The 26226-nt window shown below is 44.4% G+C and overlaps 1 protein-coding gene across 1 annotated transcript in view; it reads left to right on the forward strand.

The window, feature by feature from the left end:
• The window catches only part of LOC138568762 (synaptonemal complex central element protein 1-like), a 1666397-nt gene that overhangs the window by 546783 nt on the left and 1093388 nt on the right, over positions 1-26226 (forward strand). The window contains exon 5 of the mRNA XM_069646543.1: positions 9818-9865. Within this exon, the coding sequence (XP_069502644.1) occupies positions 9818-9865 (48 nt within the window). The remainder of the gene's footprint in view (positions 1-9817; positions 9866-26226) is intronic.

The following is a 26226-nucleotide window of genomic DNA, read 5'->3' on the forward strand; positions in this document are numbered from 1 at the left end:
TATATGTTGTTTTGTCTTGTCTTCTTTTTAAAGGTTTATATAAACCAATAAAAAAAAAGAAAATATTGTTTGTATGGAGCATGGTGCACAGGCCCCTGATGCAGCCCTCTGTGTTGTCCCCGTGTCTATAGTTGGTGCCTGCTAATGTTTATTAGGATCATGTGTACCTCGAGGTTTGTGAATCTCGCCTTATTTCCTCTGGAGCTCCTGCTTACAGGTTTGCAGGCAGTGCACAGTTGCCACTGGGGGACCACAGCTCTCCTATGGGCGCAGTGTGTGTATTTTCATCTTGGCTATTCCGGCTGCGAAGCTTCACTGCCGGGTGCACCTCAATGGAGCAGTTTGTTGTGGCCTGGCTCCCGAGTTTGCAGGGTCACTTAGTTATATAGTGCTTCTCTTCCCATAGCATGCTTTGTCCCGCCTACAGTAGCGGTAGGGTCCAGTAGCCGCGGGCACCCTCTTGCAAGAAGGCTCCACGTCTTCTCTCAGGTTGGGGCAGGGTGTCAGCTCCCAGGCGTTGTTTCACTCCTGTCTGCAGGTATTGTGGATCAGTGCTCTGCAGTCTCCTGCTCCTTAGTGGAATGCAGGGCTCAGGGGTAGAATTTGTTGGTGCTGCCTCTCTGTAGTTGTCCTAGTAGTCTCTTAGGGGGCTCAGCACTAGCATGCTGTGAATGTCGCCAATCTGTACGTCAACATGTTTGAAGAAACGGTAGTTTATAATGAACGTAATCCTTTTCAGAATAACATCATCTGTTGGTTACGTTATATAGATGATGTTTTCGTCATTTGGAAAGGGAACGAAGAGAAAGCAGACCAATTTTTACAATGGCTCAATCTACAAAAATAGATATCTTAAATTCACTAGTAATATAAGTAACAAGGAAGTGAATTATTTAGATATCAGTATATACCACCAGAATGGATTACTTTTAGTTCGACCATATACTAAAACAACTGATAAGAATGCCTTATTACATTTCAAGAGTCATCATGCTCAACATGTGAAGAATAACCTCCCATTTGGCCAATTTTTGCGGTTAAAGAAAAATAGCAGCACTAATGAATCATACGAGAATGGAGCAAACAATCTGATTACCAAGCTGGTACATCGGGGATACCCGGCCTCTCTGGTAAAAAAAAGCAGCCAAGAGGGCCTTTAATAATAATCGTGAATCCCTCCTTGACCAGCAAATTCAAAGAGAAAGAAAAACAAAGGAGAACCCTTTAGTATTTGTCAATACGTTCAGCAATCTGTCATATAAAATTAAGGGTATTGTGACAAGAAATTGGAACAAGATCATGACCAAGGAAGTGGGCAAACCCATGGTAGCTTTTAAGAAAAGCACCACCGTACGAAATTTGATAATGAGAAATGATGTGAGTACCAAAAAGAGACCTTTGCAACAAACAAATCTATGGGGTTTACCCCCTGTTGTTGGACATTTTCCATGCGGTAATTGTTCTATGTGTACTCAAACAAGAAAAACAGTAAATGTAGATCTGGGACTGGACAGGATGTGGAACATTAATGAACATACCAATTGCAATACTAACAATGTGATTTATTTGATTGTATGTCCATGTAAACTGATCTACATTGGTAAAACTAATAGGAAATGCAGAACTAGAATGATTGAACATAGGAGCTGAATCAGGAATAAGGTGGAACAAGCGCCTATGGTCAAACATTTTATAGAAATGGAACATTCATGTAACGATTTCGAGTGGTGTATTTTGAAACAAGTCAAGGGTCAGTCACAGATGGCTATCAACAGAAAATTATTACATCTAGAACAAAAACTTATTTTTTTGTCCAAAAGTCACATTAGGGGTTTGAATGAAGGAGTCGAATGGCATAATGCCTAATTAGGTAAATAGAGAATATGGACAATGGGGTTCTTCAATCTAGTAGAATATCTATGAATTCATATTCATATTAGTATAATAACTAGATCTGGAATTTCTGACACCCCTTGGTGATGAGGATTTAAGTTGCGATACCCATCTGGGGACTTTTTACCCATGACTTGCGTACAATGAAATGTAAAGTTGATGTATCACAAGATATTGCCAATGGGAAGAGTGTTATGAGTTTTTGACACCATGAAGTTTGGCACATGACCCGCCAGGGTTTTTATGACCTGTCTCCCGCACAATGAAATGTTAAGTTGATGTGTTACAAATTAATATCTATGAGAATAGCGCTATGTTGTACAGCTGAAGACACAGTTCCCTTTTTGTTTTCGACATGGAGACTGATTGTGTGGTATTTGTATCTTTGTTCTGCTATCTGGTGTTTATTCAGTTTACACCTAACTATGTTTGCGACTCTCCGTGGCTTTGTTGACTTCCACCTGGAAATAGCAGTATAGATATGAAATTTGAGAAGTTGTCCCAAAGGGTGGGTATTTGTGTGCCCTAAGTCACGTCAATAACGAAAGGAAAAAAAAAAAAAGAAAAAAAACGTTTTGGTGCGCGATGACGTCATGACGTCACGTTTTCAAGCTGTTTTTACCCGCGAAAATCGCGGGGCGCCAGATCCTAGCAGGAACACAGGATTGGTGCTTCTACGGGTTGGTGGTAAAGAGAAAGGATGTTCAAGTAAGTGAAGGCAGAATTTGGATGAATAAATCCATGAAAAACTCCATGGTGGAGGTGACATTTGTAGAACTATAAGGACTATAGAAATCTGAATGGGGATCTATCTCTTACAGGAACTTGGCCCTATAAGGGGAGTGGAGTCTGGTACTCACCAGTATACAGGAGGAATCCTTACAGAACACTTGGGATCAAGACGTTCAGCCATACTGTAGCATAACCCTGCTTTGATATAGGTAAGACTTTGAACCTATTTTTTAGCCTAGGAAGTTGACATATATGGGAGGTTGTGTTAAATCCCATATCTTTTTGCCCTATTTACACACTACTAGAGAGAAGGGAGAGATAAGGAAGCGCTAGAATACCTGAAGAAATCGGGAATCTACAATATTTAACTGAGAAAGCCCAAGATTCATGATTGAGCAGAGAGGTATGTAATTTAAGACATACTCTTTACCCTTGGAGGGATGAGGGTATACATGTTTTATGTAAATAGAGATTGATACTCAATGACTAGATACTAATAGGGTGTTCACTTTTTGACCAACAGAGTTCTCCCCTAAGAAAGAAGAATTTTTAAATTGCAGCACAAGACAATTTCCCCTGAAGAATGTCCTACATCACTGTATCTTAAGAACAGAAACTTGTACAAGTCGGGTTGTTTGTATTATACCAATAGGAAATAGGCCATTAGTAGTGTGACATAGGAATCAGAGTGTGAGTTGTACACACAATGTGAGATCCTTATAGAACATCTGAAAACTTGCCGTACTTATGGTATTTCTACTTGTGTTGTTTTAAGCATAATGTATATGTTGTATGTACGATGATCATTTTTATGATTGTTTTATGAAATTTAGAATCTTAATAAAATTTTGTGATAATTGATACCACTTTTTGTTGTGGGAAGAGTGTTTAGTGACACCTAAGTAAATATCGGACTGTCTTTTTGTTTATACAAGTGAATTGGGTGCATTCATTTACTTTTTGTTAAATTTTTTTTTTCCCCCTTTTTATTATGTTTGGGTAGAGTGCCCTGTGTGTCCTGGTCGGCTCCGCTCATCCGAGCTTCGGCTGGAACAACACTTAGCCCGTGGCAAGTGGCCGAGGCGGGCTTCTCTCCAATGCGGAGAGTAGCAGTAACCCTGCTACAATGTAGCTGTGTCGCGGCGCTGCCAAGTCGAGGGAAGTCAGCCTCCGCTAGCGGCGCAGCGCGGCTCACACAGTGCTAGTCCCTCAAGTGTGAGACCGCCCGGCTCAGACACAGCGTTTGCCTTGCGGGCTGCGCCACAGTCACATGTCCTGAAGCTCCAGCTTCATGCGCCGTGGAACGAAACGGTTGGAGCTCGATATCTCAAAGCCACGTCCCGCTTCAGGGTGCGGGGATGTTTTCTCTGTGCTGCTCGCTGTCAAGGTTTCAGCAGCTTGGCGCATTCTCCGGTCTCGCATCCTCCGCTGCCACAGGTTTCTTTGTTCTGGAAGCCACCATTTTAGAATCGTCCGTTCCGTTTTTGTGTTATTTTCTTTTTGGGATGTCGCATCAGGTTGGTGTTTCGGGCCAGTTCCAATGGCTCCAGCCTGTGCCTTGTTATTTCACACGCACATGAGTGCTGTTCTGTCCTTTTATGGCTGCGTTTGTTGGCATTATGATCCGGATCATTTTTAGAATTGCAGGAGACACAGCAGCCCCACGTCCTTCTACATGGCAACCAAGCCACGCCCCTCTGGCATTCACAATTCTTAATGTCTTTTTAAACAGTTCACTGTGGAGATCCCTCTGTCGGTTTCACTTTTGTCAACAAACTGTTCATTGGGACTTCAGGCTTTGCCCCGTTCTATCGGCATCCCTCCGTCGGGTTCACTCTTGCCAATTCTTAACTTTTCTTAATTTGCCACTTTGCGACTTTCATTCAACACAGTTCGGTTTCTTTATCGGTTCTCCACTCGACTCACCGGCTGTTATGAACCGATTGGCTTTCCACGTATCTGGAGTCAAGGACGGTACCAGGCATCTTTCTCTGTCCTGCTTATCAGGGTAGGCATGCTCTGTGTACCTTTGACATTTTCTGCAACACACTCTGACTATTGTTCACGGTCTTACGATTCCTTCCATGGAAGCTTTGCGGGTCTGGCTCGGACAGGGCAGGGTCGCTTCTCTCCTTGTCGCCCCTTCAGTCCTTGCTGCCTTTCTCCTCCTCTTGAACTGCTGGACTTGGATAACTCTCTCGTTGTGCGGTCTGCCTTGCTCGTATTGTGCTCTCGTGCTTCACCTTTTAACCCTCTGGGGAACGAAAAGGGCTGCCAGGGGTGCGTGATTCCTGTCAATTGCCTGACTATGCCTGACCATTGTGTGGGGACATGTCAGGGTAACGACTCTAGTGTCAGTCTGTTGTTTTCTACAGTGTGAAAAATAGGTTTGTGTCTGAAAGGGGGGGGCAGAGTTTCTAAGTATCCTACTGAGTAGGATGGCGAAAGGATGTCATGAGGAATTATAGTCTTCATCCTAGGCTGTTAGCTGAATTCGGAAGAGTGAGTTTGGTAGGGTCTCTGAAATTAATAGGGGCTGGGCGATGATGGTTTGTTAGAGCAAATTGGGAGTTCGAGAAATAATAATCAGAGGGACGTGGAGAAGAACGGTTAGGAGTATTCAGGTAGGAAGCTGGAAAACAGAGATTCTGGAAGTTGGCGTTTTCGGGTACAACAGGGTTTGGGCTTCTAGGGGATTTCCCCGATATGGAGGGGTCATTGGATTTGGATGAGAGATAATCATTGGGAGGAAGGGAGGCAGATGTGGTACAGTCTACAAAGGTATCATGGATCTCGCCCTCCTCTCTTTCTTCCGCGGTATAATACCTCGTCTGACCTGGGTTATTGCCCTGAGCACAACCCTATGTTTCCCCATCCAAGTGATTCTTTCTCACTCTTTTTCCCCAGGTTTGGGATCTGAGCGCGTCAGCCCTTCCTTGCCCACCTGAATAAGGGATTCTTGATGTCCGCTTGGGAGAATACCCCCAGGTTTCTCACAGTGGGCAGCTCCCAGTCCACTATTGCCACCACCCTTGGGCTGCTCTCCACAATGTCAAGATATATGGGGTTAAGGCTGTAACTCTGATCGGCTCATCAGGGTTGATGGGCACACTACCCAATGCATATACCCATAGCATTTTACAGATATCAATCAACCTAACACAAAATAACTCAACATGCTAGTTTTGTCTTGAAGTAAAGGAAATATGTAAGTGCTTTTTAAAACACTTCATTGTTAACATGTGGCTCTGATTCTATAAATGGCAAGTGGAACATGTTCACCGTCTATCCACAGAAAAAGAGAAAATGTGCTTTCCTCCTTTAGAAATTTGCTGAGCAAATTGAGGAAAAATCCTAACTGAACTAATATAATTCCCTGCAGCTAGATCCTTCTGTGTAGGCTGGCACTCTTGACAGCCACTGCTCTTGGGCATTGACCTTGTCCCTGTCCTTTGCACTGTGTTGGTGCTCCAGGCATGGCCACAGTCCTTTCCACTAACACGGAGCATTGACTGCCACCCTCCTACCCATAACTAGCATTGCCCTGCTCACCTGAAGCATCAGGTTCATGAATAACAATTAGCTGGCCCAGGATGAAGAGACCCTAGCCAATGTTAACTGTAGTTGCTTGATGTTTTTAATACGACGACTGACAGTTGAAACAATAAAAGTGCCAAAACACCACATCATAACCAAACCGAGTCTGAGACAGTAAGTGCCAGGGCTCAGAAATAAATGCTGGTCTGAGCCCTGGCAAGGACCCCCACAAATTAAGCACTGATTACCAGCGATTAGAGGGGACCGTTATTGTCTATCATATTGGCTGCTCACCTAAGCTAGGGGGAAAAGGAAGGCTACCTTAAATCAAGCATTGCCAGCTCCTAAAAAACATGCTATGGTCTGATCATCTGTCTCCGAAGTCAACGATCTGATAATGGAAATAGAAAACCTCTTGCTGGATTTTAAATCAATAGATGCTGTTAATACTAAATTTAAATTAGACTTCTTACCCGAGACTAAAGATTCATTAAAAACATCTGACTGACTGCCATATTAATTACCAAACGCCATGCACCCAGTGAGTGCTTTAAAACTTATCAGCAATAAACGTGGCGTCTTAAAACATCTAAATGCTCATGAAATTGATCGTCCTAACCATCAGGAAAGTGTCGGCCTGTTTCCATTACTGGTTGGGATACATTGTCACAAATCTATCTCAGAATGAATCACAAACCAGTCCTGCTGTCCCCCGATGGGGATGGTAAAATAATCTCAATATTTAGGAATGATGACAATGGGGATGACATTTTTGGACCAATACGGTCATCCTTGTCACAGTCATGACCAAGGGGGTTGAGATATCAAATAAACATAACCCACTATGAATGTGCAAAGACCAGACGCTCAATGCCATCAGCGGTTCCCTTTGCCAAACTACTACAAAAAGTAGCATTTCCACCCAGACATCAGAGTCATTTGAGAACTAAAAGTTCAGAAGTGATGCAGACTTTCTGTCAGTACTTCAACTGTCTTGTACTGAAATGTGAAACAAAGATCCTAAGTAAATGAGTTGAATCTCTTAGAAGTACTGCATCGTCTCTAAAGGCTAAGGGTCAATCCATTGATAAACAACCTTTGTTTACAAATAACTATATAACAATTATAGAGGATGAATATTGCAAGGAAAATCCTGTTTTTAAAAAAAGCAGTAAGCTATCAACCATTGGCCCTCTGAAGCTGGATCCTCATTCACAAGTATGTCTTTTAAAAGCAGCCTCTCCAAAGATTTCATAGTAAATATTTTCTTTTGGATCTTGGATTGAGACATTTGGCATAACAACTGGAAATTCTGTATCGCTTTTGGAGGAAAATAACATAGAGGACAAATATTAAAATGAAGACGAACAGGCTGCTAATACAACAAAGAAAAATGAATTCTATAATTAGACATACTTTCTTAAAGCTGTTTGGATTTCGATTCTAAACCAAAGTAGATTAGAAAGATGTAATTGTGTTTGCTATTGCGATGATCGTACACCATTTCAATACTTCCCTTCGATGTATTTCACAATTTAAATTTGAATACAAACCATATACATATATTAACGCCTCACTTCTTTCATTAGTTCAGCATAATATAATAATGGAAAAAAGAAATGTATGGGAAGACAGCGAACAGAATACATGTTGAGTGTGCATTGCATGAGTACGTGCCTTTTACATTTGTGTGGGTAAATTGCGTACATGGTACGTTTAGTGACGTTGTGCACTAACGTCTCAACCAAGGGTGTTGCATAGCAGACACAGAAACTGATGTCACAAGCAGGGGTTTGCGCTGTGATTTATTGCCACCACAGCACTTTAACTTTGGTTGATCGCGTGAGATAACATTACGCAAGATGGTGGATGGGAACAGGTGCAGCTAACAGATATTAATTGTTCAAAATGTATGTTATGAAATGAAAAAAAGTGCACTTCTTCAATGTATCGTGCAATGTGAATCTCATTACGATTGGTTGAATTGAACACGTGAGTGAACCCTTCCTTTCATAAAATTCCAAAACCATTGTTTCTCCATTTTGTTACACTTGTTCCAAACCATCAGATGAGCTGTTAACCTACCTTTCATCATACTCAATTCTTGACTCTTCCATCAGGTTACTAGCAGAGACCTGAGAGTGCATCTGCATGCTGGCTTCACCTATTTATTTTTATTTTTATTTATTTTTGTATTTGTAAAATGCCTAAGCCTGAGGGCATCAGGGCGCTGTTGCAAGAACCAGTTACACATACAGAAGGAACTTACAGTAATGCATTACAATATAAATTGAAGTACAAAGATTCTATGCTTCTTACAATAACTGTGCCGTCTGAGGCTGGTTGAGGTGCACCGCAGATAAGGCTGATTGTCTGCAGCTCTAGGTTTCCAGAGCATACTGCATCCTCTGAGACCAACCCCAGGTTTCTTTGAATAATAGCTTGGAGGGTGGCCTAACTTGGACAAGCATGGTGCAGTAGATCTGCCGCCAATCTATGCCTGTTGCTTCGCAGGGTGAGGGGGTTTGGCTTATGAGGGTACTCAACAGTGTGGCTTGTGCACCTACAGCTGACGGCCAGATTCTCAACTGGGTCTTAAGTACCGAAAAGGTCGTTAAAAGCGTTAACGACATTTTCGGTACTTAAGACCTATTCTGAAGGTAGCATATGAATGTGCCACTTTCGGAATATATGTGGCAGTTGCTAGGAAGGGTGGGAAACCAACCTAGAAACCGCCACATTCGTAACCTGCCATTTAGGAGAGGTATTCTTGTGGCACTCCTCCACTTTTAAATGTGCGCTAAAGTACCATTTCGGTGCCAGTATTGTGGAGGAGTGCCACAAGCAGCCTTGTTGCAATGCAGGGTGGATATGAACACTTTCATATACACCCAAGTAAGCAGCTTCAACTTTGTATTCTGCAAAATTGAAGCTGCTTACTTTGGTATATATGAAAGTGTTCATATGCACCACACGGGTGTATATGAAAATGTTCATATACACCTGTGTTCTCGGGCAGCTGTTTTGTAAAATAACGAATATGTCATTTTTTTACAAAAATGCTGCATAGATTTCAGGATTGTGACCGTTGTGCCATTAAAAAGGCACAATGCTGACGGTGCACTGCCTTGCACTACGAGGACGCCCAGATCCACTTGAGAATAGTGGTGGAGCCTTGACGTCCTGATTTGGCACAGTGAATCGTGCTCTTTAGCACATTCAATTCGTCAATTTAAGAATCGGGACCTGGGTGTGTGAGGCAAATTTGCAAACCTTGAAGGATTGCATAAAGGAATTATGGTCTTTAGCTAAGAGATAAAAGTGTTTCAAATGTCCGCAAGTATATCCACATATTCTTTGGTTATATTTCAGTCACATGACTCATCAGTCTACAGGACATCTGGAGGGGATTAAGGGCCTATTACCCGTTGGCTTTAGACCTCTTGATATTTACACAGGGTTCACCGGATTTCGATGCAAATGTATTAAATAATACAGTTTCTGAAGTATTAGTACAAAACTGTGTTGGACTCTTGTGTGAAGTACATTATATTGACTGAGTCACTGCATTGAAATACAGTATCGACCTTCCACTGTGCTAGTTAATCTTATTTTGACCCATCTGTGTTTTAACACATTGTTCTTTTGTTTGCAGTAAATGCTGACAAGTCCCAGCTTGATGAAACACTTAACCGGAAGCAAGGTAATTACTAGTAGGTAAAGTTTAATACACCTCGTTCGTTTGGGGCTTGTATTTTACTTAATCTTTTAGTTTCGGCTGTTTCTCTCTGCCTCCTAGGCAGGAGTGTCAGGCAAGCGTTTCCCGTACAACCTTTTACCTTTCTTCCCACAGACCATCATATTCTCCAACAGCTCTTCCTTGATATTCACATGGTTTGGGGAAAATCAGCAGTAATGTGGTGGTAGTTCCGTTACCACCATGTTACCGACACATTACCGCACTGCGTACTATAGGTTTGGAGGTAAGGTGGTGGATAAAACTCCAGCATTCTGCTGGTGGTAAATCCTACACCTTACTGCCAAGAATCGGCAGACTTACCACCAACATTAATTTACCAAAATCCCTGTGGAGTCTGATGGACTCCGAAATAGAGAATTACACAGCCCTACCACCACTTGTAATTCCGCTCTAAATCCCCAGGACCAAGTGATGGTAAGGTCATTACGCTTGGTGGTATTTTGGCAAATTCTAATTTGAAATACCACCAAACGTATAATGAGGGGCAAGAATATCTCCACCTTTGTGCTGGATCCCGGAACCATTTTTTACTGAGAGAAGTACACCATTTTCAAAGCATAAAAATACTTCCCACATTTCTGTTCCGCCTCTTTCTGTTTGCCTTTTTCAATTTGGAATTCAAAATGCATCCTAAAATTCTCAGTCAAAATACCACCAAACTTATAATGAGGGGCAAGAATATCTCCACCTTTGTGCTGGATCCCGGAACAATGTTTTACTGAGAGAAGTACACCATTCTCAACACATAAAAATATTTTCCACATTTCTGTTCCGCCTCTTTCTGTTTGCCAATTTCAATTTGGAATTCAAAATGCGTCCTAAAAAAATATGATATTGTCTGTTAGTCTGTTTAATGTTCTTCTTTCTGTTAAAGAAGAGAGGAAGCACAGAAAACCGGGCAGTCAAGCAAACAGCAGTCTTAGAGAAAGTGGATTTCTCTTAAAAAGAGCTACATTTCACAGAGCCCCAGAATAATGTTTTATTTTATGCTAGTAAGTACTTGTGAAGTGCAAAATTTACCATATCTATGGCTTCTTGGTCCTGACAGGTATCTTAGAGGGCTATCAGACGTTTTGCTTGAGATAGGTCACCCTAAAAAGGTTTGCCGTAAGTGGGGAGCATTGGTGCAGTATCTCTGACGCTCTGCATTGGTGGTTGAGAATTTATTTTAGATTAGGTTTTGATGACTCCCTCGACGTATAAGTATCCGTGTTGCTGTGGCTATTTTGATCAGTGTTGTGAAAGAATGGGACTTCATGTCTGCAGACCAGTATGACTTTGATGATGCCCTCTGCAGTGCATGGACGGCAGTGTCAGTGTGATTTTTGTTTGACTGGTTCTGGTGGTTGACTTTTGCAGCTTTGGATAATGTATGAGGGGTTGGTGTACATTTTGTTCTCAGTGCTGGTGTTGTGGGGACTTGGGTATGAGGTATTCTGTGATTTTAAATCTGGTAGAGTGGTATAAAAAGTGTAAATCAAGGTGTAAAGCCGTTTACGCCTACCACTCTGGGAGATATTACAAAGGATTTGCAGGCAGAATGGGAAATGGCTGGCAAAATACATTGCTGCCACTTCCCACTCTGCCTGCAAAACCCTTTCATGCTGGCTTAAAAGTAGTGGATTCCTATGAAATCTGCCTGCAATTAGCAACTGCTAAAAACAGGCAGATTCTATATGAATCCATTGTAAAGAGCATCTGCAAGTATAATTTGGAAACAGCATTTACCTTTGTTTACATAACAGCGAAAGGTGAATTTCCCTGTTTTTATGCTTCCATTTTCTACTCTATTTTGTAAACATGGACAATTGCTTGTAGGTGACCTAACAGCAGCATGTAAGTGCTTATGTTGGTTGTCCCCTGCATGCAATTAGCACTTCTAAAAAAAATGATCCCTTGTGTGTCTGTGTTGGTCGATATTGTTCCATACAGTAGTGTGTTTTCCAAATGTACTTAATACTCCAGGCATGTGCTTGTTGCAGAGTCACAGTGTTAGGAGTATATTTTACACAATTTGCAGGTTATAATGTGGTGCAGGGTGAGTATGGCTCAGATGTGGTCCAGCTTTGGGGCCTTCCACATCACCTGAGATAGTATTGATGTGTTTTCAGTGTAGTACAGTAGGAAACTGGTCCTCTCACAACATGACCAGACTTTGAGGCCTTTCACACACATTGGGTTCTCTGTGTTATTGTAGATACTGAATGCTGATCGGTGTGGTTGGTGACCATAATTATATGTCTCAGGTGGTCATGCTTTCCCACCATTCGTGACTCGCGTGTGCCATAGGGGGCTCAGGCTTGGTACACAATCACTTCAGAGAACCTTTATTTATCTGTGTGTGGGGAATATGTGCCCATGCAGAGTGATTGTATGTATCGCCAAAGGAGACCTGTGTGGCGGTATGCGTGCAGAATGTTTGGCTGTGTGGGATGATTCCACGCGGATATGTGGGTTGATGAAGTGTGCATAACATATGCCAGTGGTGGAGAGGTAAGGTTGTGCAGGTGTTGACATGTCTGCGTGTGAGAGAAGTTTGGCTGTTTTGGTTGATGAGCTGCATCTTTGCAGGGAGACTGATACAAGGCTCTGCTGGTTGGTGTATGTACTCTACATATGGTTGACAGAGCACTACTTGGGCTGTGAACTTATGCACTGCTTGTAGGAGCTTACTCTGATAGCGTATTTATGATTTGTGTTACCATGAGTCATCATTGCCATAGCAAAAGCTCAATAAGGATATACTTCTATTACTATAAAAATCCAAAATAGATGGATATGCTGTATGCACCGTTTGTTTACTTGACCCTCCACTTGTGGGAGTGGGCATTTCTCTGAAAACATCCTGCAGCTATAAGAGAGGTATAAAACTGCAGTCAAAATTGTGTCTTTGATCGGGCACACATATCCTTGGGTAAGAACTCTTCTACGTTTGCCAGGATGCCTAGTCCAACTAAAGAACCAGAGGGGGTACCTTTTTTACAACAACCTTCGGGGTCCCTCTGAAAATGGTGTCTTACTGCTTCTCTTATTCAGTGTTCAGAGCTTCAGCTTTGGGAAGTACACTAGTAAAATGCTCACTCTTTGGACCACACTGTTCTTATGCTCCAGGGTCAGCATGGTGGCCTACTGCCTAGGGAGCAGCCTGTTGGCGGTATGTGGCAGGTTCGTAGGCACTGGGGAACCAGAGGAATCCTTGTTCGTCAGTGCTGCATTCCTTCTCCTCTCGTATTTGGGTTCACAGATGTGGGGCTCACGGAGATTGATGCTTACAGTGATGTCTTGAATACTCCTCTTGGCTTTGCAGGGGGAATACTTTACTATGATGGCTGACACTCTTTATTCTCTTTGTTGGTACTGTATTGAGTTGTTGGACAGGTTTCACAAGCCATCATTGTGTTTGCCAACTTCCTTCCATTCAGGCTATCTTCTGGTTGTATAAAAAATGCTGTCTAAGAAGGATGTTGCATCACAGCTCCACCTGGTACCCCACCTCCAAAGTGCTTTTATATCTTGATGAAACCCTGATCATTTTCTGAAGGACACCTGTCAATACGTTTTCCACCTTGTGCTTTTTCTACTTGATAAAAGTCTCGCTCTTTTATCATTTTCGTTTACCTAGGTGTGTTATTTAGAGATAGCACAGTGGCGTCAGGCAGTTGGCTCAATTATTGTGAGTAAAGATGCTTTCTTCACAGTAAATATGGGAAATTTACATTCAAGCCAATCATAGATTTCTATAGAAATAAAGTTGTGCAGTGTGTAATTTATTGAAGTGAAACGATGATCAACCTTTCACATATGATATGGTTGAAAATTGAAGCTATATTCTGGAGGAAAATCTTGATGCTACCAACCTCTTTCTCGATGCCAAGAATACAATTTGAGTTTGCAACACAATCTCTGGCCTCAATAGTACTCTGGAAGAAAATTGACCTATTCCGCAAAGTGATGAGTGAGGATGTGAATCTAGCCGTTGATATTTTAGGGACAAAGCCAAATGCCATCTGCATTAAAGAAGTGACCTAATGGAAGGGGCAAATGGCAGAGATCCTAAAAAATGAGAATATATCAGTTGAAATGTTGATAAACCACCCACAAGAAGCAAAGCGGAAAATCATGCAAAATAACTGGATTAAAACAATGAATGAAAAGAAAAAGTACCATGAGAATCTAACATGTGAACTAGACGCCAGAGCATTTAACCAATTGCCCAAATATTTGAGGATCTTTCCGGATAAAACCATTAGGAACACCTATCTGAAACGGCATTTGAATATTTTACCCACAAGTTCTAAACTAACGATAATAAAACAACTACTGTTGTCGCAACAGTAGTGCAGATTTTTTAAGAACACGGAAAGTATTGAAACTATCCATCATCTCATCATGGACTGTCCTGAGCCACAAACAGAGAGAATTCTCTGTAGACATTATTTCAAGACCGCTGACACAAGGCCGAGTGCAGAGTCAAGATGGGCACAGATCCTCTTAGGCCATGACAAGAACTTGATAAATATCATTATCCAGTTTTGGAATAAGATTATGAGAAATGTCGAGACCCTTGCAGGAAAAGGAGATCATTTTTAAACATTAACGAAATAAGATGATAAGATAACAATGCATAAAATGAAAAGTTTCTTTTGTAAACTATAACATTTTAATTTAAAAAAAAGCATCTTCTGTGGTGCATACACTTTTTTTTATGAGTTTCAGACCATTTGGAGGGGAAATGCGTGTTCGGAAGTAGACATGACAATTTTGGATGTCAGTTTTCCGAGGTGAAATTCACTGGCGTTCCTGAGAAGGTGAAGGCATTTTCAGAGTAGGTTTGAAAGCTTCTAACAGGCCCAGAAACCTCTGAGCAGCTCGGAATGCTTGGTATATTACAGAGGAGTTCCAATTGTAAAGACAAGAAGCTGTACTTACTTTAGTGTTCTATTAGACTCATTTTGAGCCATTTGCCCTCTAGCCAATAGTCACTCTCCCCCACACCTCCACCCCTACAGTATGCAGTATTTAGCCTTATGTGGGGTTAGCAGTAGGGTCATATATGAATCTATGAAAGATACTAATGGTGGAGAACTGTGATTACAGGCAAGTCACTTTTTCCTTCTCCAGAATTCTATGTCAAGACCAGGGGCGAGCATTATGCTGCAACTTCCCTTTATTTTAATTCTTCAGCAGTTTTAATCTTTTGAACTTTGAAACACACAACCCAAAAATGATTTTTCCTTTTTCTTTTCGTAAGGAACTACAAGTACCTATCAGTCCTTGCACTCCTGTTGTCCATTCCTGCCCCTTGACCTAACTCATCACATCCTGTCATTCTAAGCATGGCTACAAGAAACTGTTTGATACTAACTGTAGTTTGTTGTACTGATTTTTATTTGGTTGCATGAGCTTCTTATACGTGCAGCAGCAGCAGCGCAAGTGTTCGTTAAGACCCGGAGTGGTGTGGTAGGTCCGTGCAGTAGAAGACGCGAGCAGGACCACGCTCATAACGGAGCGTATCTGGGGGCTTGCTCACCTCCTCATATAGATTGGGATCTACCGAATCTCCCGTCGACTTTGAAATTCCTTCGACAGAACCGGGAGTAGGGTGCTGTGCTTTGGTGCATGCGCCGGTGAGATGTTCGGTTTTGCCCCCTCAGCGTGTCTCGGCGACCGCGCTTTGAACATGCCAGTGATATGGAGCTGCCGGGACATTGGACATATTGGAGAGTTTGCATCGGTCTTGCAGCTCAACACCTCTACAAGCGCTTGCGCATATTGTGCAGGGCATCTCAGCAGCTGTTCAGGAGAGCCTGGCATTCAGGATCGGAAAATACATCTAATCCCGTCCACTGCATGTTTTTATGTTTATGTTTATGTTTATTTATTTCTATAGCGCTCCGGACCCGGGAGTATGAGGGCGCTTAGTACAAGTTACATGCACAGTGCATAGAAAACAATAATTGTAAGGCAGCAAGTATATACAGAATATACAGACAATAGAAGTAATAGCAAACAAAAGTGACAAAAGAGACATATGCAGTATGTACAGTTAATAACTGGGTCTGACTTAAGGTTGACTTTTTGACAGGAGCCACCCAATGGCCTGTTTCCTGAACGACTGGAAGGATTTGGACGCCTTAATATTCAGTGGCAAGGTAGTCCAGAGTTGGGAGGCGAGGACAGTGAAGCTTGAGCCACCAGCTCTTTTGGAGGTAAATCTGGGTACTGTAAGACATAGGGTATTGGACGATCTCGTGGTTCTGATGGAAGTTCTCATGGTGAATTTGTTAGTAAGGTAGGGGGGGACTAAATGGTTGAGAGCTTTGTAGGTGAGGCAGAGGGATTTTAGATCGATTTTATGTTGGATGGTGAGCCATTTGCTTGTGGTTCTGGTGGCAGAGATGTACTCGTGCCTGGGAATGTTTAGCGCTGCTCGTAGCGCATTATTTTGAAGGACTTGGAGTTTGCTGATTATCGCTTGGTTGGCACGTAAGTAGAGGCTATTGCAGTAGTCTAACTTAGATTGTATAAGAGCTCTGGCTAGCGTGAGGCAACTGTTAGGGGAAAGAAATGGTCTACAAGCTCTGATTAGTTTTCCTGTATAGGCAGTGGCTGAGGCGATCGAGTTGACTTGTTTGGTGAGGTTTGTATTGGCATCTAGGTAGAAGCCAAGTGTTTTCATAAACATTAAATAGAAAAAATAATAATAAAGAAGAGAGAAACGTTTTACTGACACAGAAAGTGTCAGCTCCCATATATTTGGAGCTAGTGTAACCCTTTTGTCAACAGGCAAATGACTGCGTACCCAGGGCGTCGGTCCCTCCCTCACCTCTATAACGCAGCAATGAGAGAAGTGTATCAGTCACGGCAAGTGTACCTCCTCCCCTCCACGACCATACTGCAGACACGAAAGGAGTTATTCACTAAGAAGACCCTATTGGCCTTATCCCGGAACAATCAAAGAAGAGATGAACCTACATGATCTGGCATAGATGGATATGCTGTAGCCAGGGAATGACAAAAACAAGTGACTCCATCCCACATCTGAAGTAGTGATTGATAAAAGGATGTCATTAGCCAGGGGGCTGGGAAGAATGCGTTGCACACCTCCCGTTGGGGTGTAAGATAAGAGAAGATTCCCTTGCTATGAGAAGAAGACAGCTGTGAGAGTTTTGACTGTGGGGTTTTGAAGGTGCACCTATATAGATATACATACACATGTAAGGGATTGCTGGCCAGTGGTAGGAGTTTCCTTTAAATTACGGACTTAGCTGACACATCTTGCTACAGGGCGTATCAATAAGACCCCGGATCGGTACGCATGGACTATGGCCCATGCTGCAGGTGAGCTGAGACACCATATTTATGGCGCTGTAGTCATGATTTTGTTAAATAAACTGCCTCGCGCTGCTCTTTAAGCACTTGCAGCACTGGCTAAGCGTTTTCCCTTCTGTGTTCGCAACACACATTTTTGAAATACGTAACAATGTATCAGCTGCCATTCATCGTGGCACATAAGAACCTAAACGACTAAAAAAAATTTCTTTACAATAGAAAGGACCCTAGTTGTTGGGCCGGCCGTTTTTGCGTGTTTATAACATTTCTCCAGCATTGGATCTTTCATGGATTCACATGCTTAGAATATTCCCCGTCGTCAGACTGGGAACCCTCGGTACACATATATATAGTCATTTCCAATAGGAAAAACTTCTGCCCTATCCCCGTCTGCGTCCTCTACGGGGCCGCCCACGTACGCCCCGTTGGACGTGATGGTATATAAGCCCCGCCCCCGCGGGTCCCTTCAGATTTCAACCGTCTCCAAAGATAGTGGGATCTCCTCGTGTATTTTCTTCAAATACTTATCGATTGTTTCTAACTCCTGCGAGTTGGTCTGTTTGGTCCGCTTCCAACTCCTACGAGTTTTGTTAGTTAGTCTGGCAATAATGTCGGGTAAGCCTCTTTTCCGCCCGTGTGCCACGTGCGGTCTAAAGAAGGTTTACGAAGGGGATGGCCATCTTGACTGCATCTACTGCCTTCACCCCCACCACTCGGCGGACCAATGTGATATCTGCAAGGGGTTTTCCCAAAAAACCCTGAAGGACCGGAATCGGCGACTGGTCTCGTGGCTGAACGACGGCGCTGGAGCGTACCCTCAGTCGGAGGTAGGATCGGTGCGCAGTATCGCCTCAGCGAAAACATCAGAAGCCTCCCGACGCTCACATCCGTCGGAACCTCCGGCCAAAAAATCACGACCTACGGGGAAGGACGTGCCTCGAAGTCATTCCTCTAAGGCCTCATCGAAAGAATCGACGAAGAAATCATCTTCCTCTTCTTCTTCGTCGAAGAAAGACAAGGACAGGCCAAAATCCTCCTCGAGCGATCAGAAAAGATCAGCTACGAGTAGAGAGGCGGATAAACACAGGGAGAGCTCCGCGAAGGCGGGACCGCCTAAGCCACCTGCAGGCCCTCCGTCGACGACGACGACGGCGACGATCCAAGTGCCCACTCCGTCACAGTCCCCCGCCTTTCAAACGGGCTCATCGTCGACGACGATTCCCTCGTCGACGGAGTTCCAGGCCTGGAGGCCAGAAACGTTCGACATGGGGCTACCCGACACACTGCTACAAGAACAGCCAGTTTCGATCGCCTCCAAAGAAGACGACGGCTTCAGAATAGTGAGCCCGGAAGACCTGGGGCTACGGCCCAGATTTCCTTCTGGTGCAACCTGCTCTCAAGTTTTCACCCAGCCTCCAAACGCCCAGGCTACTCTCTCCATGGAGGTACTTTCCTCCTTACACTCGCTCTTAAAGTCCCTGGACAAAAGGCTCCCGCCTGTTCCGACGACTCCCCTCGTCGACGAGCCCGGACCTTCACACCGCCCGACTAGATCGGCCGTGGGCCCAACTGCGCCAACAGTCCAGGAAGAAGGTGAGCTCTCGGACTCCCTCTCTGAACAGGGGTCAGCTTCTGATATCTCCCTCTCGCCGTCGAGAGACCCGTCATGGGTTTCGGACGTGGAGGTGGATCCTCCGAAAAGTCCCATTCACCCATCTCCACCGGATGACATAGGGGCCTTCCATTCCATGATGGAAAAAGCCTGCAAGGAGTTCGGTTTGACCCAACAAGAAGAAAAGAAGGACTGCTTCCTCTTTGACCACATGGGCAAGAATAGGCGTTCCGTTTTTTCGATTCCGATACTGGACCACGTATGGAAAGAGGGCGTCCAAACCATGCGGCATCCATTCTCGGAACCTGCGGTCAAAGGCCGCGTAGAGAAAAAATTTAAAGTTCCAGATTCGACGCCAAAATGCCTCTCTGCGCAACCCACGCCTGACTCGGTGGTATCGGCGGCGGCAACGAGAAAGGCAAAGGCCCAGCATAAGTGCTCTACCCCGCCGGACTCCGAAGCTAGACGCCAAGACGCTTTCGGTAAGAAGATCCTGTCAGTGGGAGCGTCAACAGTGAAAGCAGCGAACTCCCTGGCAATCATGGCCAGGTATGACAGGGAGATGTGGCACAGACTGGCACCCATTTTGGACCACCTCCCCGAAGAACACAGAAAATCAGCTATGTCCCTGGTTCGTGAAGGAGAAGAAGCCTCGAACCATGCTATCAATATAGCGGTGGACCTGGCAGACTCGGGGTTCAAACAAATTAACAATGGAGTGGTTCTACGACGCCAGGCCTGGCTCAAGTGCACCAACTTTAGACCCGAGGTGCAATATAAGGTCGTCGACATGCCTTTCGAAGGTGACCACCTGTTTGGCGAAAAGGTGGATGAGGCCTTGAAAGGAATGAAGGAGGACTCTGAGACGGCGCGCTCGCTGGGCTCTCTCCAAAGCGGTAAGCCCTTTCGTTCCTTTCGCCCCTTTAGAGGAGCTACGGGAAACGCACGATTTGCGGGATCCAGGGATAGAGCATTCGGGAGGTCTTCATATCCGTCCCAAGGCTATAGACGCGCCTCACAGTCCTCGACCCGACGCAGAAATTTCCAGGCCTCTAAGAGACGTCCCACCTTCTCGTCGTCGACGGGAAAACAAAAAGATCAACAATGACGTTCTAGGAGGGAGAGTGTCAAGTTGCGTCGAGGAATGGGAGTCAATTACGACAGATCGGTGGGTTCTGGACACGGTGAGACTGGGACATTCCCTAAGATTCAAATCCAGACCTCCAAGACGTCCACCGATACGCCTGTCTCAACCACACCTAAGCGTCTTGCGTCGAGAGGTTGCGCTCATGCTAAAAAAAGGCGCCATCGAGTTAGTCCCTGCTTCACAGAGAGGCTTAGGGGTTTACTCACGCTGCTTCGTAGTAAAGAAACCAAACGGGAAGTGGCGCCCCATCCTCGACCTACGGGACCTCAACAAAACCCTGCTGAGTCAAAAGTTCAAGATGCTTACTCTACAGGAGGTAATCAGATCGGTCCAAAAGAACGATTTCCTAGCGTCTCTGGACCTCCAAGATGCGTATTTTCACATTCCGGTGCGCACTCACCACAGGAGGTTCCTGAGGTTCCTAGTCGGCCAAACACACTACCAATTTGCCGTGCTCCCTTTCGGCCTGAAGTCCTCCCCAAGAACCTTTACAAAGTGCCTAGCACCCGTAGCAGCCTGGCTGCGGAAGGAAGGGCATCACGTTTACCCGTACCTCGACGACTGGCTCGTGAGGGGATCCTCCCCAGCGTCGACCAACGACAGCCTATTGACCACCTTGCGACTGCTACAGCGTCTGGGATTTGCAGTGAACTACGAAAAGTCTTCACTAAAGCCCTCGAAAAGCTTGAAGTTCCTAGGTGCTCAATTCGACACCCACACGGGACTAGTGAAACCATCCCTGGAAAGGTTGTTGAAAATCAAACACCTGACAAGCCAACTTCGTTTACAGAGAAGGTTGTCAGTAAGAAAATATGCGGCTCTCCTCGGCTCCATGGCATCGTGCATCCACCTAGTCGCGAACTGCCGGTTGTTCATGAGACCTCTACAGGAGTTCCTATCAGACAGATGGAAGCAGGCCACAGGCCGCTGGTCGGACAAGATAATAGTCGACGACGAACGAGTTATCAAAGCCATCCGATGGTGGAAAGTGGCGCGCAACCTGGACAGAGGGGTCCCCTTGCAGGAGCCGGAATTTCAGAACACCATCATTACAGACGCCTCTCTGTCGGGCTGGGGAGCACACACGTCACGTCACCAAACCCAAGGCAGGTGGTCGTCGACCGATTCTCGCCTACATATCAACGTCCTGGAGCTAAGGGCGGTGAGATGGGCCCTGAAATCTTTCCTCCCACACATCAAGGGGTCAAAAGTAAGAGTGCTCACGGACAATACGACAGCTATGTTTTACCTGATAAAACAGGGTGGCACCAGATCCAGGACCCTCTCGAAGGAAGCTCAAAAGATCTGGCATTGGGCTTTAAAACACCACATCTCCCTAGTGGCATACCACCTACCGGGAGCGAAGAACTTACAGGCGGATTCCCTGAGCAGGACTATGTCACAAATACACGAGTGGGAGCTGGACTCCACTCAACTCGGGGAAATCTTCGAAAGATGGGGGACCCCGTCGATCGATCTCTTCGCCACGGAAAGAAACCGGAAATGTGCTCAGTTCGCGAGCAGATGGCCCCAAACAGACTCCCTGGGGGAAGCGTTCTCGTTTCCGTGGACAGGCAAGTTCCTCTACGCCTTCCCTCCATTTCCCCTCATACGGAGGACGATCCAGGGGATCCACAGGTACAATTGCCGGGTCATCCTAGTGGCCCCGCGCTGGCCGAGGCAACCATGGTTCTCAGACCTCCTTCATCTGTCGCTGGATCAGCCGATACCATTCAGGAAAGTACCGAACCTCCTGTCCAGGGACGAGGGGACCGTGTGGCACCACAATCCGGACAGCCTGAACTTAACTGCATGGCTCCTGACTTCTCGGAGTTCGGGAACCTAAAAGTCTCGACTGATTGCCGAAGGATTCTGCAGGCGGCCAGAGCCCCGTCCACTAACAAATCATATGTAAGCAAATGGAAAAGGTTCTGTATATGGTGTCAAACACAACAGAATATACAACCTTTGGAAGTAACTCCGGAGCAAATCCTCCCGTATCTTCTTCATCTTGCGGAAAGCGGACTGTCATCATCGTCAATCAAAGTACACCTGGCGGCTGTTTCGAGATTTACCAGAAGAAGACAGTCCCCTCCACTATTCAGTGACAGGCTAGTGAAGCATTTCATGAAGGGTCTGTTTAGAACCTTCCCTCCGGAAAAACGGTTCCCACCGTCGTGGAGTCTGAACACGGTTCTAGCTGCCTTAATGAAGCCTCCCTTTGAGCCAATGTCCTCTTCATCTCTACAATTTCTATCTTGGAAACTCGCGTTCCTAGTTGCCATCACTTCGGCTAGAAGAATGTCGGAACTACAGGCACTGGTCATAGACCCTCCATATCTGAGGTTCTTTAAGGACAAAGTTATTTTATCAACTAACCCTTCATTCATCCCAAAAGTACCGTCGGTCTATCATAAGCACTCGACCCTGGTACTCCCTACTTTCTTTGCATCTCCTTCGTCGACGGCGGAGAAGGCTCTTCACACTCTGGACGTCAAAAGGGCACTAAAATTTTACCTACAAAAAACGCAAGATATCAGGACCACCAGACAGCTATTCGTCGCCTACGGCCCCTCGGCTAGGGGTAAGGCTATCTCCAAACAAGGTCTGGCTCGCTGGGTCTCCTCGGCGATTACCCTGTGTCATTCCAAGGCTGGGAGACCTCTACTACATCGTCCCAGAGCCCATTCCACGAGATCGACATCTTCCTCCGTGGCTCTATGGGCAGGAATTCCGCTGACGGACATCTGCCAGGCGGCGGCATGGTCTGTTCCGCACACGTTTACGCGCCACTACTGCCTGGAAAAGCAGCACGCGCATGAGGTACAAATGGGAAGGGCAGTGCTTCGCCACCTTTTTCAATGAGGTAAGCCAAAGTTTCAAGTAAAATGCTGCCTATTATTATTTGGCCTCAGCTGGTTTTTCATAGTGTATACATGAATGTGCATAGTTTATTGACCTAAACATAAGTGGTTGGGTAGATATGTGCGCAAGGGGTGCATACTGAGTCATATGACATAGCATTGTATGGCAAAAATCCGTTTCGTATCAGTATAATAAGTTGTTGCTTACATACATGGTGTAAACGGTAGTGTTTGGGGGTGTCTCTACGAATGTAAGTTACATTGCACTCTCACCTCCTTCTTGATGTTACTGCTTTACAATCTATTCTAAGCATGTGAATCCATGAAAGATCCAATGCTGGAGAAGGGAGTAGTTTCTTACCTGTAACTCCATTTCTCCAGCATTGGTATCTTTCATGGATTCACATGCGCCCTCCGGCCTCCCCGGACTGCAATGTGGAAGATTGGTATGTAAGCAAGTTTTCCCCCCGTTATCTTGGAGGGGTCGAAATCTGAAGGGACCCGCGGGGGCGGGGCTTATATACCATCACGTCCAACGGGGCGTACGTGGGCGGCCCCGTAGAGGACGCAGACGGGGATAGGGCAGAAGTTTTTCCTATTGGAAATGACTATATATATGTGTACCGAGGGTTCCCAGTCTGACGACGGGGAATATTCTAAGCATGTGAATCCATGAAAGATACCAATGCTGGAGAAATGGAGTTACAGGTAAGAAACTACTCCCATCTGTGCATTATGCACGGATATACAAACCGGTATTTATTGGTCCTAAAACAACACGATTCAGAATATATCTTGATGTTCCATATATGAACAAGCCCTGATGGTTTCTGTTACTTTTCACAGCCACAGCATAACATCAATAAATGGAAGTGTCTCCACTTTAAATCCATCGCTATTGCGAATTGAGCCAAGTGAAGCTTCTTTGCCTCACCAGCTTGCTAAGATCGAATCACGAAAGGTAACTTTTGTATATTATTGGTACTTCCTAATCAATATGTAATTAATTAAGTAATGTAGAGCCTAAATAGGCGTCTTACTGATCACTGTTCGTATGTTTTACAGACACAGTGCATGAAATGAAATATATGGTATTCCTGTAGGAACCCATTGAAATTACCGACAATTACCACCATATACGACCCAAAGAAATTGAGCTACTCTCAGGTTAGTCCAAGCCACTGCAGTTCTAAGACTGACAGTCCACACCGCTTCTAAGAATTGGTGAACAATATGTCCCAATCTATACAACCTTGTCATGTACTCCTTTTTATGTATTTTAATCTAGATGTTCTACTAATGGGAAAGTATTCACTACGGAAAAGTATCAATCTGCCCTTGTCCTGAAGACGGCCATTATCTACATCCTGACCAACGGCACCAGAGAGAGTCCCGTATGAGTCACAAAGGCCGAAACATATGTCGACGTGTTGATAGGAACTTGTGTATTTGCCGATTCCTACCTCTCATATTGAATAAATTATAAAAGGATAGCTGGTGTGTATTAAATAACCCGCAGCTATCCTATACCAATGCAAGTTATTTCAACAGAGTGATTAATAGAATAAAAAAAACAATATTAGATTATTCACTCTGGTCAAAAACCTTTGAGGTACACATCAGAAGTTGGGAGACTACAATATATTTTGACTCTTCCGTGTAAATACATATGTACGCACTCACAGTAAGATATACTGTCCTTTCCTGTTACCTTTCACTATGGTCATTGACATTCTGAAAGGCCTGGTGAACCTTCACCAGTCAGATTGTAAGTGACTAGCACAGTTTGTTTTTACATTTTTTAGGTGTTGTTTTTATACTCATTTTTTGAATAATAAATTGAAAAGCGTATAAGTAATATACGTGTGTGAATCAGGTGTGGAATGTGTAACCTGAAATTTACATGAGGCTACCTTGGACATAACCCTGTGCGACTCAGGGTCTTTAGGTAGGGGAAGGCGACCTATCACTCCTTGTTCTTCGCAGTGGTAGGAGTGAAATTATTTAGCGTGCGAAAAACGAAGTTGTGTTAAAATTGTGTATATTATAAGACTTGAGGAGTTTTTGGTTGTGATTTAAAAGGTGGAGGTGTGAAGCATAGACAGTGTTTTACAGTGTGGATCCACATGATTGTTGGTGAAGCCGAGAGGCTTGGAATGGAATATAGAAAAGAGATGGAAGTGATGTAAAAATGTGTTGATAAGAAAGATTGTAAACAGAGAGAGTTTGTGGTTTTAAGTTTGGTAAGTATTGGCAGTCAAGTGTGTGATGTGCCATTATGGGAGGAGATACTCCCCTTATGCATTTATGCAAATCCCTGCCGAGATACAAGGATAAAATCCAAAAGTATCACACGCAGTGGGTTCGAGCGACAGCAGATGAGATGTTTTTGCCTTTGCCCCAAGAGGGAACCCTTTCAAAATCAGTGCTGCAACACATGACCACATATTTGCATGCTGCATGTTAGGGAAAAAAGTTGCAGAAAAGATAAGCTATTCTGCAATTGTGGAAAATGTTCGGAGACGAGGTTGAAGATCCACCCCAAAGGAGTGGATGCTTAATCAGCATGAAGTGGAGGATGCATCGCCTTTGGCTCCCCCTCCTCCTCTCTAGAGCAATGATCCGCCAGTCGAGGGACAGGGATTGTATCCATTAAAAGAATTAAAAGCAGCCGCAGGGCACACTAACCTCACATATGCACCACCCACTTACAGTAATTAAGACGCTCAACACAGAGCTACGTTAAACCGCCAAAACCCAGTGTCTATGGACGAACAATATAGCGAGCGCTACGAATTACAAGCAAGATTGATAGAGCTTGAAGAGGGGATGCAAAGACAATGAAGGGCCAAAGATCACATTAAATGAGTGGGTGGGAGGACAGAAAACTACTTAAGTTGGACAGAAAGAATACAGATGAGCCAAGAGACAGGGAGGGGACGATAAAAAGAGACAGGAAAAGGAGAAAGCACAAGTGAGACAGATGAGTCGGTTTGAGGAGGATAATGAAAGAGGTAGAAGAAAGGCAAAGAAAACATCAAGCAAACAAAGAAAAGGAGCAGAGATGTCAGGAACAGATGAGGAAGGAACTGAATGAAAGAGCAAGAGAAAGAGAGGGAAGAGAGGGAAAAGATTTAAAGACAAAAGGAAGAAAGAGAAACAAAGGGAAGCGGAAGAGAAACGAGTAAGGGAAATAATAAAGGAAAAAGAAAGACAGACCGGGTAGAGAAAGGTAGCAAATGGAAGTTGAAAGAATTACGGTGGAACATGAACATCGTAGGAAAGAGAGGAACAAAGAACAGTAGTGGGAGGGAGAAAAGAGTCTAGAGAGACGCTTTAAGGATATGGA

The sequence above is a fragment of the Ambystoma mexicanum genome, chromosome 2q, assembly GCF_040938575.1.
Source record: "Ambystoma mexicanum isolate Mex_15411 chromosome 2q, UKY_AmexF1_1, whole genome shotgun sequence".
Classification (NCBI taxonomy): Eukaryota; Metazoa; Chordata; class Amphibia; order Caudata; family Ambystomatidae; genus Ambystoma; species Ambystoma mexicanum.